Source organism: Labrus mixtus, chromosome 21 (assembly GCF_963584025.1).
Source record: "Labrus mixtus chromosome 21, fLabMix1.1, whole genome shotgun sequence".
Lineage (NCBI taxonomy): Eukaryota > Metazoa > Chordata > Actinopteri > Labriformes > Labridae > Labrus > Labrus mixtus.
The window spans coordinates 23,779,881-23,795,908 of record NC_083632.1 but is presented as its reverse complement, the minus strand read 5'-3'; the positions used below and the strand labels follow the sequence as shown (position 1 = coordinate 23,795,908).

The following is a 16,028-nucleotide window of genomic DNA, read 5'->3' as shown; positions in this document are numbered from 1 at the left end:
AGCAAGGAAAGCATTCACAGGAATCAAGAAAGATGAAAGGCAGACTGGAGACCGTTGCTGAATAAATAATGACATCCATTATGAAGAAATGTGATCGCGCTCTCTGAAAATCAATAACTAACAACAGGACCATGATGCCCTGAGTGACTCAGCAACTACTTCAATACACTACATGCGGTCGATATCAACCGCCTTGCTCTTGTTCTGGGAGACATGACCTAAAAAATCTGAAGGAAAACTGGAAACACTTCTGAACAAGTTTGTGTGCGGGCGGTTGAGGAGATCATCTTTTGGAATAAAGTCAGTGAGAACTGCTGGATGAGCTGCAAACATTCAAACTGAGCTTCTTACACACCACTGACAGGCCTTTCACTGTGCTGACAGTGATTCACAAAGCAATGACTGGAACAATGGATTATTGCAGCACACGCTTTCTTGTAGATACAGTAACTGAATATATTTTGTGCATGCAGTCAATGCTGACACAACAGAGTGTATGAATAGCATTTCTCTTCTGCAAATAGTTATTTTTCTTCAAGGAGTAATCCTCACCCAATTACCTAGCTGCTGCTAGCTCAATAAGAAGTTTGTTCTTAGAGAAACTATAAATAGGTGTTTTGCTTTTCAGACATTCAAACCAAAGGAGCTTTTACTGACAGTCATGTTATGGGGGGGGGGGGTAAAAGATGGGTCAAAAAGATGCTTTTTCAGACAGTTGAACCACTCTGACACTTTTTAAACTAAAACAACATCACTAAACTTGTTCTGGATCTGGGTAAGGTGCATGACCCACTCCTCTACTAATTACCCTTGGGCTTTTTTTATTATTGGGCTCACAGAGGTCAATGTAGTCTGTCTGTCCAGACAATCCACTCAGCGCTGCAGAAATTACATCACATACTGTACAGCTGTGCAAGACGGAACCAATAGGGTGGGAATTTTGGTGTACAAATCCGGCTTAGCCAGATTTCGGGTGCATGATAGAAAAACATCAATATGCAGGCTTTGATAAGATAAGCTTTGATGAAACAGGGGATTTGATCCATTGCTGTGAGGTTATTGCATTTTTAGTGAGCATTTTGAAACGCCTGTTAAAGACAAAGATGTACATTTCTCAAATGAGCAATTCTGATGAAGACCTCAGGACAAAGTGTGCATCACACACAGCAGGGGACTTAGATCCATGCCAGTCTGTGCGCACACAGCTTTGAAATACAACTCCACGTCTCACTCCTCCTTTGACAACAAAAGACTAAAGCTCTTACCTGCGCTCTCGGTGAGGCAGTGGGTGCTGCTGCTGACGTGCGATGAAGGTGGTGCCCCACACGGGACTGCTGTGGCTGTTTCTGAGCCAGCCCACAGGGGGGGAGGACGGGTACGGGGTGCTGCGGAAGCCATGGTCGGACTCTGTTTCTGCAGTGAGAGATGAGGCTGAGCTCCCCATCACCACAGTGACAGGGAATAAGTCTCTCTGATAGTGGGGGGTCAGTTTGTTTTGGTTCTCCCTAGAATGCAGAACTTGACAAGGAATCCACAGTTCCTTTCAAAGAGAAACACACTGAGAGACCCTAAAGAAAGGGGTTGTTTGGACCACAACAACAACCTTTATCATGTAAAGCTTCCTGTTGACAGATTTTGAAGAATTTTCTTCTGCCAGAATCGAAGGCAAGGGTATTTAAAAGTGTGCAGAACTTGCAGGTGGCTAGAGATGCAGATCAGGTTGGATATCCCACAGTGCACAGGGGGAGAAGTTCTCAAATCAAGTAGTAATTGGACACCTGGAGAGCTGATTCAAATACAGCAGTGGGTCTCAGAGAGAAGAAAATACTATTTTCTCACAGCAAATTTTGTAATTCTCTCTCTTGTAGACTTTAAACTTGTAACACTCTCCTCCACGTCCTGTGTATTGCCACTCATATTTCCTCCCACATTCCTAGTGACACATCTTCCAAGTCTGTGTAGTCTCATGCCTGCTTCATCCTTCCTTCACTTGAAGACAACTTCCAGAAAATGTAAGGTTCAGAAACTGTAACATTGTGATCCATAGAGACAGCTGATCGTAATCAATGATGGCATAGAGCTCGTGATAGAAAATATGTCCAGAGTTATTTACAATGTGGCAACTGGAGGGAATTAATGCATTGCATTTCCTGGGAAGGGTGTTGGCAAAACTACAAGCATGCTAATATCGAAAGTCTCATCTTTCAGTGTGGGTAACAGCTGCTGTGGAAGTTTACCACTGAAACACCCCAGCTTCACTTCTCCCACTGGAAAAATACTCATGTTTAGAGAGGGATTTTAAGAGAACATAGACCACGTCTGCCAAACGTTGTATCTCTTTAGAAAAAAAAAAATAACTCACGTGTTTGACTGTAAATTAGAGTAAACCGGATAAACGGAGGTGGGACTTTTGCTCTTTAAACTTAAGCTGCCCCAGCTGTTGGTTCTGCGTAATATCCGACAAAAAAACCCAAGAGGAATGCTCCGTGTCTGGCTGCAGAGCTGGAGATGGTCCTGGATCCTGCTGTCATAAAGAGAGGTAGCTTAATTTCTGTCTGATCCCACCGCCGATGCCGGTCAGTCCAGTTCATCAACATGCTCTGGGATTTAAGTGGACTTGCTGGTCTGTCATAGCAAGTCTCTACTGAGACAGCTGACTGAAACAGGAGGGTTTGAAACCACATTGACATGCATGTTGACAAGTATCGACGGCTTGTAAAACCCTGAGGCAAATGTCAAATAGCAGAAATATCCCGTTGTGTTGTTGTTTTTCATTAAAACCATCTGATTATGATCAAATCAACGCAAAGATCACATGCAGCTTAAATTACAGCTTCCAGTGAACGTTACATGATAATCACTAATAACGCCAGCGCATGTTGTTGTTTAACTGAACCTAACAGGAGCACTGCAAAGCATTACTTGTATAAAAAAAAGGTATTGTGTGTCCATTTCCACATAGCGTTACAGAGGCCAGGGAAGGTCTCGCACAGGAAACGTCAAAATATCCACGGAGGAGTAGCACTTAATTTGCTAATTTGCCCATCTTCCGGTCGGTCCACCCCAGCCTGCGTTCATCTCATATTTCCACGCCTGTAGATGCTAAAGCCTTGTTGTTCTCACGTTAAGACACATCCTCGGTCCAGTCACGGTTTCGCGTGCTCATAGAGCAAACCGGTCCACTGCAGGAGAGCTGTTTGGATTGCTCCATTGAGGTCTCATTATGATTTGTTATCCTCCTACTTCTGTTGTCGTTGTATGTCTTTTCCACGGGCTTTAATTCTCCCTCACTGATAGCGTGAGCGCAGTGCACGGGGATGCAATCTCCTCCTAACAGCGGATTACTGGAGTGTCAGCAGAGCGCATGCGCACTGAGACCCGGTGAGAAGCGAGGGAGAAACTGGGAGGCTGCATTCAAGAGATTTAAATTTTAGCCTCATAGTATAGATCTCGATTATTATTGTCAAGAGTTTACCACAAGTTGTGGAATGTAAGAGGCAGCATTGGCAGGATGAGGCATGTTCATTCGGGTGGAAAATATTTCGCAATAAAACATTTTTTTATCATACATAAATTACTAATAACATAACTCTCCCTGCTCTGTATCCTTTTTGAAGAAAGAGATGATACATCAGGCAGCTCTTTTCACGGTCAATGCCATAGAAGGGAGTGGGTGGTTAAGTAGAAGATGGTTGTGACTGCAACACTCACCACTGCTCAACTGTCCCTCCACATTACTGAGATAAGCCTTCAAACTTTCCCTTCTCCTCTTCCACTTCACATCACTTTGATGACCTCTTTTCTGATCTCTCATTCTAGCCCACTCCAAATCCACAGTAATCACCAGCAATTATAGAGCACAGGACTGACCATAACATGAGGATACTCATATTTTTCTATATGCATTCTCTGTAGCATAGAAAGCAAAGAGCGAGCTGTGTAGCATTAGCATTTCTCTGGGACTTGTCTAACCAGGTTTATGGCACAGCTGCAAGGGTGTGTGCTTCATTCACAGCTCAGAGCATGACTCCTAGTTCTTCTGTTGAAACCGTGCAGTAAGTTCACGGCTGGGACTAAAACTGGTTTGTCTTGTTGACTTGACTGCACAGCCTGAAATATGCAACATAGATGTGGATGTAGTCCTGAGTCATAGGCTACCACTGCTAGAGAGCATGGCTGGAGCAGTCAACAAAGTCGCCTTACATAGAAAGTTTAAAGAACAGCTTCCCTTAGTGATAGTTGAATGAGTTACAAAACTGATTCAGTGGAGTTTGAGGACTAGTTTGAGAGTGATTTGTGTATTTAAACACATACAAGGGCTTTGAGCAGCAGGGGAATCATATTCTCAGTCATTTTTCTGAGATGAAATTTAACAGACTTGAATCTTAAGTACTATCTGTCACAATGCGTCAACCCTTTTTTCCTGTTTTTTAAAAAAAAAATAGAAGTGGAAGTGGTGCAGCTGTTGTTATTCATATATTCCTCATACATAAATCCAGCATTATTTTTTACTTATTCATATTACTTTTAGTCTTACTCTATAATCATACATACATAAGATTTTTTATTGTGTGCATGGCTTGCTGTTAGCTGTCACTGTTTTACTGTTCATGTATTTGTTATGGCCCTATTGGTAAGAATATAGGCATGGTATTGCATGTTAAGATAGATAGATAGATAGATAGATACTTTATTGATCCCGAGGGAAATTCAAAAGGCCAAAGTCAAAGGCATGAATGAGCAGTCATATTAAAAAAGCTTACATATTGTGACCGTGGGACAATTACAACTACAACAAAATACAAGACCCTACACATAAACCACAGCAGAATCACAGGACTACAGCCCTTTGTTGAGGGTGCACCTGTCCAAGTGCCACCTGTCCCTCTGCGAGGCAGCACCCACAGATCCAGCAGCTGACCGCACCAGTGCCAGAGAGCTTCGGAGGAAGTGAGATTGGATTTGGTTTCTATTCTCCAGGGACACAGAGGTGTAAGAAGGGAAAGGGAGGATGTGATCTGATTTCACAGTATATTGTAAGTTGACATTTATACACCATCCAAAAATGTCCTGACTCTCACAAATGCTGTTTTCCTCTCCAGTGGGAAAAGCTCCAAGCAGAACACAAATGATCAGACCAGGGGTTCAACTTTTCAGCTAATGACGCCCAAAATAAGGAAGCCAGAGACTGGGGACCCCCACTGTCTCTTGATTATGGCATTTAACTTTGAGCACAGCCACGCCTATCACTAATAGGCCACTCCAAACACTGGTAACAAAAAAGAACACAAAATAATACAACAGACTAAAACCCATAGAATTATTTTATAGAGTAACTTATTTTAAGAAAGGCTAGACGCAGAAGTTATTACCATGTATAGACTAGCACTGAGTGGACATACAAAACTTAATAAAAAGATACACAGGTGTGTGCATCTTTATATCTCAAGAGCACAAAACACCTTCATTGTTGCTGTCATGTGCAGACTTACATTTAAAATATTTTTACATGTTAATTTCATTTCACTTAATAATGTGGTTTTATATAAAATCAAACTACTTTTTTGTATATATATTTTTTTTCAATAATTGGTCAAATACAGCCTACCATTTGAAATGTTCCATTTTGCATTATCTTTTTGAAAAGGGGTATCACGACCCCCCTCTTGGTTGCCCCACTTTGGAAACTACTGGATTAGACAACACTGCAAGTTCACTATCAAGAAAATAGTTCACACACTTTGGTCTCTAGTGATGTTGCTCTTACAGTAGACAAGCTAAGTTCAGGCCTCAGGTAGCACACATACACCTGCTGAATAGCGAGCAAGTTTGTGAGTCCCCTAACATCTTTAAATACAATCTAACTGACATAACCCTTTGACCTGTCGGACTCCTACAGAAAGCCTACCAGATGAAAACATGTCCACGTTGTTTTGACCTGTTTAGTGCAGTGAGCTGGTGGGAATAAAACAAACTCACGAGCTTTCATTTGAAATCACATAGTGAATATGGTCATATAATCAATCTATTTGTGGTCAAACTGTCACCAACACTAACATTAGCTAGAAAGCGGAGCCAAATGAAAACTCTCAACTATCCCATTGAGACAGAACGAGACGAGGACACCGGGGACCTTGTAAACAAAGACACTCTTATACAATCGTTTAGTCGACGTTATCGTCGCTAGCCGAAGGTTTTGTACTTCCTGAAGTCCACTCACATGTCGGTAATTCTTACCTCAAGTCGCTTCAAGGAGAATGATTCCTGTTTTTCAGCCGCCTGTGCGTTAACTTTTGGTAGCCATCGAGACGACAAGTTGCTCCTGGGTTGGACTTTAGCCTCAGTAACCTCCCCGGGCTCTCCGTCGCCGCATGTCTCCTACATGTGTGACAAACACGTACGTGGACAGTTTATTTCCACTCCGTGGGGTATTAATGAGACTGATGCGACCGCGTACGTTTACCTCAAACAGCCCAGGAAGGAAGGGGAATCTCCAAGGAGCAAACAGAAAGCATACGTACGTCAAAGGCGTAGTCACGTATAGTCTCCTGCTCTCCAGCGCCACTGAATGTACGTTACAATCATTCAGGAATGGGAGGTTACGAAACTACATTTCCCATGATCAACACGGATATTTTTTAACCAAGGATATCCGGGTATGAATGTCACCACAGTGAAACACAAATACAATTCAAATACATATATTTAGCCCCACAAAATAAATTAAATTGAAAAGTGTCAAAGTGAATTCCATTAAGATTAATTTGAAATAGGAAACCCTTTTCTTGGTTTGATGTAAATCTCTCCAGTCTTTGTAGATTGCCGATTAGCTATCCAGGTAAGCTAATGTCAGATAGTGGCACTCTAGCGTCATCTAGTGGATTTACAAATGATTTGAGACAGATTAGAAATTTACTGTCACCCATGTGTTGTTCATGATGTAAATAAGAAAACATGTGGATCATCTAGTCTCCCTAACAAGCTCCTTATAATATGTTTTTGAAGTGAAATCTAGTATTATTTCTTCCATCAATGGCGATACCAGACAATAAAGACAGAGAAGCCTACTTATTTGGCTTAATATTTGCATTCAATATTAATTCCTGTACAAATGTTACATTTTGATGTAGCCTATATTTTTATGTAAATGGTTTAGCTTTGATATATTTGTAAATATCTCAATATCAGATGTTTTTGATATAGGATCTCATATAGGATCATCATCATAATTACTATCTGCTTATGTCTGATGCTGTAAGTAACAGGTATTATTTCTCTTTGATCTATTGTGTTATCAACTTTGGGAAAATGCAGGCCAAAATGCCATTTTGCCCTATGGGGGAAAATTTTTAATTTTTTTTAAATTTTGTAGTTTATTTTCCCAAAAACAGATCTGCATTATAGGCACCTCGATACTCTGCTGATTTAATAATTGTCTGTCTGTCTGTGTGTGTGTGTGTGTGTGTGTGTGTGTGTGTGTGTGTGTGTGTGTGTGTGTCTGTCTGTCTGTCTGTGTGTCAGTCTGTCTGTCAGTCTGTCTGTCAGTCTGTCTGTCTGTCTGTCTGTCTGTGTATGTGTGTCTGTCTGTCTGTCTGTCTGTCTGTCTGTGTGTCAGTCTGTCTGTCTGTCTGTCTGTCTGTCTGTCGACCTTGCAAAATAACAAAAATAACAAAAACTAATGTTTAAAATGAATCTTGTAGGCTATAGTCTCTAGTAGCCATTGGAATTCATAGGCTACAATGTTATAGTTACATATAGGGAGTACTTGAATATTGCTGTATGGATTGTATTTGAACTTTTTTTCAGCTGATTCAGTGTCATTCTTGTTCCTCATAGGGACTTTTATTTTTCAAATAACTTAAAAAACCCAGGATAAAGCTTTATCAAATCCAATCATAAGACCTCATTGCAAAGATTTTCCTAATTTGAACTTTATTTTGAATTAAAATGTAGTCTCTACTGCTCCCTCAAACAATACAGACTGCCCTATTGAGAATTAAACTTTTTTTTTTTTTTTTTTTACCAAATGTAGACTAATAGTCTCATATTTCTTAAAAGCCCCAAGAGAAATGTAAGTTTCAGCAGGACCAAAGAGTAGCATGTGAAACTTCTACTGAGTTTGGATTATCGTTAATGCCGGTGTCACCCGGATTGTTTGAACCAGGGAAATTCAAAGGATTAGGCTTAGATCAACATGCTTGGTACAGCTGGATAATGAGACATCTTGGCGAAATAAAATAAAAACCACATTATTGTCTTATAGTATAAATATGTGATCTCTTGTTAAAAAAAACCCACTCCGGAAACGGTTTACCATTGGTCAAGAGGCACAATCTGTATAAGAGATTTATCTTCAGAGCTGAGTGATTGAGGCGGAGCAAAGCATCCTTTGATAGAGGCAGGCTGAGGAGTTCAGAATGAGCCTGGGCAGAGAAAGTTACCGCTGGACGGTCTCTCACATGTCGTGCAGTGCTTGTGTTTAAAGGATACATACTTTTAGAAAAAGGTTAGTACCGACATTACACATTATTAGGCTACATTTGAGCAGGGCGTTAAGACGTCAAGAAGCTAATTGGCGTCAACATAGCACGACAAGGTACTGGACCTCACGGACAGGAAAGGTTTCTCCGTAAAGAAGGTATGTGAGTGAACAGACTTTGTACTCTACTTTCTTTTCTGTCTTCATTTGACACTTATGCACTTGCTCTCGAGCGAAATAAGAAAAGTTCAGCGGTAACTTTTATTCCATTAATTGTTTGAAGCTAACTTTTCTGAAAAGTTGCTAGCTAACACTGTTCACTCCACACATTGTTTTCAGTGTCGGTGCGCACACACTGTTGTCATGACAATGCTAGGGAAACCCAGCGCGAGGCACGTTGGGAGACAAAAGACACCAGCGTCAGTGTTCAGTTTGCTGAAGACTTTCTCAACAAATAAAAGTCACCTCAGAGTTTACCCAAAGTCCAAACCAATCCTAGAAATAGTATGTTAATGTTATTCTCTGTAAGTATCTTGGCATGAAGTTATGAAAGAAAGGCTGCTTCATAGCTTTTGTAATCCGTGTCAGTGGACAGAAGCGCTATAAGGGGGTCATAAGGATATGAAAACTGTTGAGCTAAGGTGTGTCCTGTGTTTATATGAGACAAATTGTGACCCTGCTAGTCAGGAAAGGGATGCTTTTAGTCGGCTCTTTGCTGTTTTATGGCCAACACACATGTGGAAATGACAGGCTTCCACAATAGAGAGTGAATAACACAATTGTCTTAGGGGAAAAAGGAAAAAGATGTGTGTAGGTGGGTCGATGAGGAGTGGGAAACGCTTGTACGAGGGACAAAAAATGTGTGTCATTGTGTAGTTGACAGGAAGGTGGGATCAGGGTCACTTTGCATGGTCATGGACTCGTGAGGACAGGAGGGGGCACAAGGGTTGTGGAAAGTGGGGGGGGGGGGGGGGGGGGGGGGGGGTATTTATGTCACTACTACAGATGTTATCACACATCCAAACAAAGTAAATCATGCAGCTGCTAGAATTAGATCAGCCAATGTCGACCAGGATAAGCCCTCCACTCGGATGACTCATGATTATACCTGTTTACAATCTTGTGCAAGGGAAGTTTTCACAACTTCAGATGCCAAAAGATGACATGGACTAAAGTTCAACACCAGCAAAATATCATGATCAGCATCCACTCTGTGCTCATACATAAAACAAAAGACGGTCAAAAACGGAAGATTAACACAAAATCTAATTTAGATATTGCTTTTTTATCAAGCTAAAAGTCCAAATCCCAAAGATATTCAATTTATATGCATTAAAATGATGGCTGTCTGCATTAACTACTTAATCCATATTAATTAAGGTCTGAAATGAATGAATTCATTTTCAATAATGGCAATAAATCTCATGCTATTTTGTCCCTTTAGGCACACAGTGGATAAGTCTCTGCAGTGTTTTCTTGTAGAGGTGATGGAAAAGAACGACACTGCTGCTGCATCTTTAAATGTCTCATTTCACTTTAAAAAACTTTGAGACAACTCAGCTGACGAGTTAAAAGTAATATCCACCTTATGACATCAAGCATTTCACTTTTGTGCCACTCCTTTTAGCTGTTTTCACTTAGATTTTGATCCGTAACAAGTTCCTTTTTCCGTGGTTAAGTTAATGTTGTGTCCTTCGATTTACCAGAAGGTTGCCAAAATGAAAGCAGAACAATTTTTTTGTAACAATTTCAAACATGCGATTAAAAGTATGATTAATCACAATTAACTATTGAAATTTAGCAATTAATTGCGATTCATTTTTAATCATTTGACAGCCCTAATTCAAATATGAAAAGTAGAAGATAGTCAGAATTTCAAAGGTGGATGGAAGGATATATATCGGGATTTTAAAAAAATTACAGTATGGATGAATGTATAATCACATAAATCAATATACTATAGAAAACTCAATTTACTATGTGTCTAGTATAGTTTCACATTTGAATGGGTTGAAAGGTTGTTGCTCTCTTTTGTAGCTTTACTAATGAAAATAATTGTGTTAAACAGTATTTATTATTTCCACACAACACATGTGTTGTCCACTTATCATGATGGTATTCTTGTACAAAAAGTTTTTACAATGGGACTACACAAGTGTAGATCCTTTAGACTATGAAACTGGGAAATGTATTTTGAACAGTTATTAATGATAGAAACATAAAGTCTTTATGCTAAACTGATTAACGCTATAAGGCAGATCGGTTCAAGTTTAAATGTTAAAAAAATACATTATTTAAAGCAATCTTTTCATTTATATACTGAAGATGAAATTCAAGATCCACAACATTATGTTTGGGAACACTAGCAATTAATCACAGTGACAAAATTACTGTATATAAATTATGTATTCAAAGAAAATATACAGCAACATATTACTGCATTGATTATTTGTCATGCCAGTGATCTATATCAGCCCTCCAGTTCTCCGTGTGTGTTGGGACATGCAGCCGCTTCTTCACAGTCTGGCTTCCACCCGCAGGGCCTCACAGCACTCTGACAAATTCACATGAATAAAGACACACACACACACACACTCATTCACACAGTAATGCACGCGGGGCAACATGAACAAGCCTACATCAAAGATACATCTGTTTCATATGCATGTTTGATGGGACAGGAAAGCAGCGGCTGGCCACTGCTCCGAGTTACAGCATGGATTAGTATGCATGACTAGGTGGTAGAGAAGTGGCGTAAGTGAAGGATAGAGGGTGGATACAGTACAGGTACACGAAGAGAGAAATGAAAAATGAGGAATGTGTGGAACATATTAATATTCTGATTTAAATGAGAGTTAAAGGACATTTGGGCAAAAACAAACAAAAAACAGGTGGTCATTAAAGAAATAATTTGCAAGTATATGATGATCAAAATAAATCCACTGTTTAGGCTAAGTAAATGAATATCTGGATTGAGCTGCAGCGTGTCATAAAGTTGAGACATTATCCAGTTAATAACTCTTACATATGCCCCTGCTGTTTGATGTATTGTCAGCCTTTTTAGCTCTTAGCAGCTGGTAAGCCCCCTTTGTCTGATTGTCAGTCTGTTGCCCGAATCATTGTGTGCCATTGTTACAAAAGCTGTATCAGGCTGTTTCCCTGGTAGAGATCAAACCCAGAGCAAGGGCATGTCAGAAGTTACTTAGTTAACTGTCACCCTTTATGTTTGTCTACATTTTGTAATCTTAAAGAAGATTTAGTTAAGGTAGTTCAGTTCTGTTTGCCTGATCAGACACTCTTACTTCATGTTGAGTCGTATTTGATCATTGGTATAATCTGTGTGAAAGTGATTAAACTTTAATGTCAGTAAAATGGCTAATTTAAGTGTCAAAATGGTCAAAAACCTCCAGAAATTAAAACCAAAATGAAATAAAGACGAGAAAGCATTTTCAAACTTCAGACATGATATGAAGCAAGGTAAAAAGCTTAAATCATAAAATTCTTACACAAATAATTTCAGCACAAGTCATTTGTCTTTAAACTGTGAAAATAACGATAAAAAACTAATCGAATGCTTCTCTTCATTAGCATAATATAAATATCAATCAGTGTTGTTATACAGCACAGAACACATCAGAGGAAACAGGAGCATGTAAAGGTAAGTTAATTAGCATTTCTTGACCTTGCAGCACAATGCAGCACATACTGTCTCTAGCTTTGCCAGGGATTTCCTATCAACTGAAAGCAGAGATTGGATGCTGGACAATTTTGCGATTTTGGCACACAGAGATACGTGCATCTATGATTTAAATGGAGTTCACCTTCCAAAACATTCAGCATTTTTGGATCAAGGGAGCATTGTCCCGTCGGTTCAACTCTACGGTACACGTTTCCTTCTCTCACCAGATGTTCTGCTAAATTAGCATGCAGGCTCGGGGCAAGAGAAGTGTCACCAGCCGTACACAGTTTACCCCGCTGCCGCAGAGCTGCATAATTGACTCACATTAACATGAACAATATTCATTCAAATCATAGAGAGTTTCCTTGAGTGAGAAAAGGTCATGGTTATTGGTGTACTGAAAGGTTTGTGGAGTCGTTCTAATATCGATACCATATAATACAATACGATACAATTGGATGCGATAGTGCTGCAGACATTCAGCTGCCTCCACAGTAATATTAATAAATGGATGGATGATGTATGTTTACTTGTGCTAAAAGGAGATTTTAATGTGTAGTTTGGTTATTGGGAAAAAGCTGTGTGAAGGAGAAGAATTATTTAAGCAATACCACACAAGAGGGTGTGCTGTTGTACTGATATCACTGCAGACCTGCTACTTTGTAATATGTACATCTGTGTTTTCTTTTATCAAGCAAACAGTGAAATAGGAGTCTGTTGACAGTTTCTCTTGTGGCATGTGGGAGTCAGAGGTACCAGCTTGATCAATCCACACAAAGACCGTTTGTAGTGACTTCTAACATTATTGAGAACACCAGAAGTGGAGCGATACATAAAATAAGAAGTTCCGGCGTTGATAAACACTATATCAGCCCTCACAGAATGCCTTTGCTCCAATCAAATCATGTGAAACTGTTCTAAAACAGAAAAAACTGCTTTTCAAGAATGTACCTAATGTTAAAATCCAACATAAGCCAATGAATTGGATTCTTTGTAAGCACAATTTAACAAAAATGGAGAGACAACATTTATTTGCTTTAGTGCTTCTTCATATTCTTGAGATGTTTACTTAGAGGGACAAAATCCTGCTCAGTCACTGTGAATGCATACAGGAAAGTCCGAGACAGCAGACAAAACCAGGGCTTGCTGTTTCCATCATAAATCTCACTGTATGAAGACAACTTTGAAACTCAACACCTCAGGATCTGAGAGGCCCGCTGAGGCCCTTAAAAAGACAGAGAGGGAGGGTGACGGATACAGAGGACAGACGAAGAGGTGTTTCCAGAAACATCAATAAAACCACCTGTTGAAAAATGTGTGACAATTTTGATGACTGAGTGAAAAAACTCATGTTTGTGTCTCTCTTTTACATAGTAAGTGTAAAATAACCAATGTGAAGCTAACTCATTGTATATATGTGCATTTTCCCAGGTGAAACACAGGAGTCACACTGTAAGAGGAGGACTAGAAACCTAAACCTGGGGAGACACCAGAGCCCCAGGGTGCAGGAATGGAGCAGCTCATAGAGTAAGTGAGATTATGTCTTTGTTTTGTTTTTTGACTTTTGCCTTCACACAGCTTATTCACATGTTTGATTGTGTTTGCCAAATGTACTTCCTGTATCTATTTTGGGTTTTCCTGGTTCTGTTGTTGCCCAGTGGAGCAGCTTTTCAGCCATAAATATAAGCAGATTACTTCAGCCCTCTGAGACTCTTAAATGTTGTACAAAAGACACAGCAGTAGTTTAAACTTTTTACATTTCAATCCAAGGCCTGTTGTTTAATTAAATCCTTTAAAAACACTCCTATTGAACAGCACTGACATCACAGTTTGTATTCAAGTGTTTATTGCAATCTGAGGTGAGGGCATCTGAGTGGGAGCATGAAGATCATACTGACTCTCTTTCTGTTTAAAATACAGCATCTTGACAGAAATTGAAAAGCAGCCCAGTCCTTTATGGACAGCTCTTTTGGCAGCAGCTGACATCTGAACAGATGCTGTGCTTCTCCCAATTGTCTCTCACTGTTTTTGTAGGACAGGTTGACGAGGTGCTTGCAGGTTTACAGCTCAGCTTGTTGGGGCTTTCTGAGAAATGGTTATTTGCTATTTTTGAGCAAAACAGGACATGCTAAAGATTGCAGTTTAATGTTTTCATAAATGGAATTGGAAGTGAAGAAACCATCATATACACTAGTAGCAGTTGCACACACAACATCCGGGAGACACACAATTATGTAAATACATTTAACTAACTCTCACTTTGCAAGCACAAACATTTATAAATTTTGTCTCCTAGCTTTTAAGATGTGAGCAAACTAAAAAGACTAAAAAAAGTCCTGGGAATGATGCCTCAGGGGAGCAATAACGAAACTGTTGTATGAAGGCAAGCTTTTGCTGTTGGGGGATGGGGGACTGATTTATCTGACCCTACATACCTCCAGTCCTCCTTTGTGAGGGATCTTCTCTGATCAACACTGCAAGAGTTCATTGGAACATTTATACACAGTCCTATTGTTTATCCATTAGAGCTGGACTCTAAAACTGTTGGCCGGTCATATCAGCTGGTAAGGGCCTATTACAGATAGTTCAGTTTTTGCATTTTGTCCCCGACATGAGAAGATATAAATAGCTTTTTTACTTTAATGGTGAAATCACATGACAATAGAAAAACAATAAACAGACAATTTACAAACACAAAAGCAATTAAAAGTTATAATACTGTATGGATGATGTCAGACAGGTCTTGGAGCAGAGATAACATTTTGGGAGATAAAAAAGAGGAGAAAAAACAAATAAGAAATAATGACAATTCATTTTTTCATCAGTTACTGTAAAAAATGAATTTGTGTTTTCATTGGAAGAGATGATGAGATTTATTTGTGTTATGTGAACAGTTTTCATGAAGGGCAAAATAGTTTTTCTAAATATATAAACAAGACGAGAAGGGGTGATTTAGAAATGGAGAACATAGTTCTTTAAAGTGTGCTCTCTCCAGCTCCATAGTTTACTCTCTACATGTAGCATTGCAGCTGAGCAGAAGGGGGTCTGGACTTGAATCTGTTGACAGTGTATTAATCTGTTATTTCTAAAAGAGAACAGCCTTATTAAGACCTTTGCTTTGTCATATGAGTGCAAAATTAGTGCTTACTCCACATAGAGAAGTCCTATTGTAATTCTAGGCCCCAAATTCTGTATTTAGTACGCCATACTGGCAATCAGTGATTTTCCCCCTCTATAATAGTTATTGATATTAGTCTCAAATCCCTTGTTTGTATACCCACACACCTACCCATTTACCTACCTGTAGTTTTGAGCTCTTGTTATGGGTCATTGTCCTTTATAACCAGCTTTTCTTTTTTCTCTAAATAAAGTAAATGCTTCAGTGCTCCTGTGACTGGGTTCAGTCTGATGAGAGCCACAGTTGTATCTTCTCTGGTCTCCTGCAGCATTCCTCCCCTCTCCTCCACACATTCTGCAGATAGAAGAAAAAAAAGGACTGGCATTGAAAAACTGCTTGGTTTCTATCTTTGTGTGTGTGCCTTTGTGTGACTGTGCTTTCAGGTATGTGTGTATGAATCACAGCCTCGTCACTTGTCACTTCATTAGACCTATCTCTCAGCGGTGCGAGTAGATGTAAAAATGTATAATTCATAGCTGTGACTGAGCCTGGAAAGGGATGCGTGCCTACATGCTTCCCCCTCCTACTCACTACACCTCAACCTGTCAAGTGAAACCATTCATTTACAGTATATCAGTGATTGTTGAATCACCCTCCTCCTTACCCGACGCCCCCTGGCCTTTATGCCAACGTTAGTGGCCTTCTCTTAATGATGAGGTTATGCCACACGACCTGCCGCTGCGCTGAGCCAT

General features: G+C 39.8%; 2 protein-coding genes across 4 annotated transcripts in view; one reads left to right on the top strand and one right to left on the bottom strand.

The window, feature by feature from the left end:
- The window catches only part of capn15 (calpain 15), a 44,486-nt gene extending 37,927 nt beyond the window's left edge, over nt 1–6,559 (bottom strand). The window contains exons 1-2 of one of the 3 annotated variants that reach the window (XM_061028985.1): nt 6,464–6,559; nt 6,238–6,378 (exon numbers count right to left, since the gene is read on the bottom strand). Coding sequence is in view for 1 of the 3 variants with exons in the window: in XM_061028983.1 (XP_060884966.1) it covers nt 1,266–1,444 (179 nt within the window). In the remaining 2 variants the exon portion in view is untranslated. Of the gene's footprint in view, nt 1–1,265; nt 3,311–6,237; nt 6,379–6,463 lie in introns of those variants that run through there. The other 2 variants (XM_061028986.1, XM_061028983.1) reach the window with 2 other exon arrangements.
- Nucleotides 6,560–8,403: 1,844 nt separating this feature from the next.
- The window catches only part of LOC132954992 (ankyrin repeat and fibronectin type-III domain-containing protein 1), a 153,718-nt gene continuing 146,093 nt past the window's right edge, over nt 8,404–16,028 (top strand). Inside the window, exons 1-2 of the mRNA XM_061027571.1 lie at nt 8,404–8,638; nt 13,590–13,685. Of these exons, the coding sequence (XP_060883554.1) occupies nt 13,669–13,685 (17 nt within the window). The 5' untranslated portion in view covers nt 8,404–8,638; nt 13,590–13,668. The remainder of the gene's footprint in view (nt 8,639–13,589; nt 13,686–16,028) is intronic.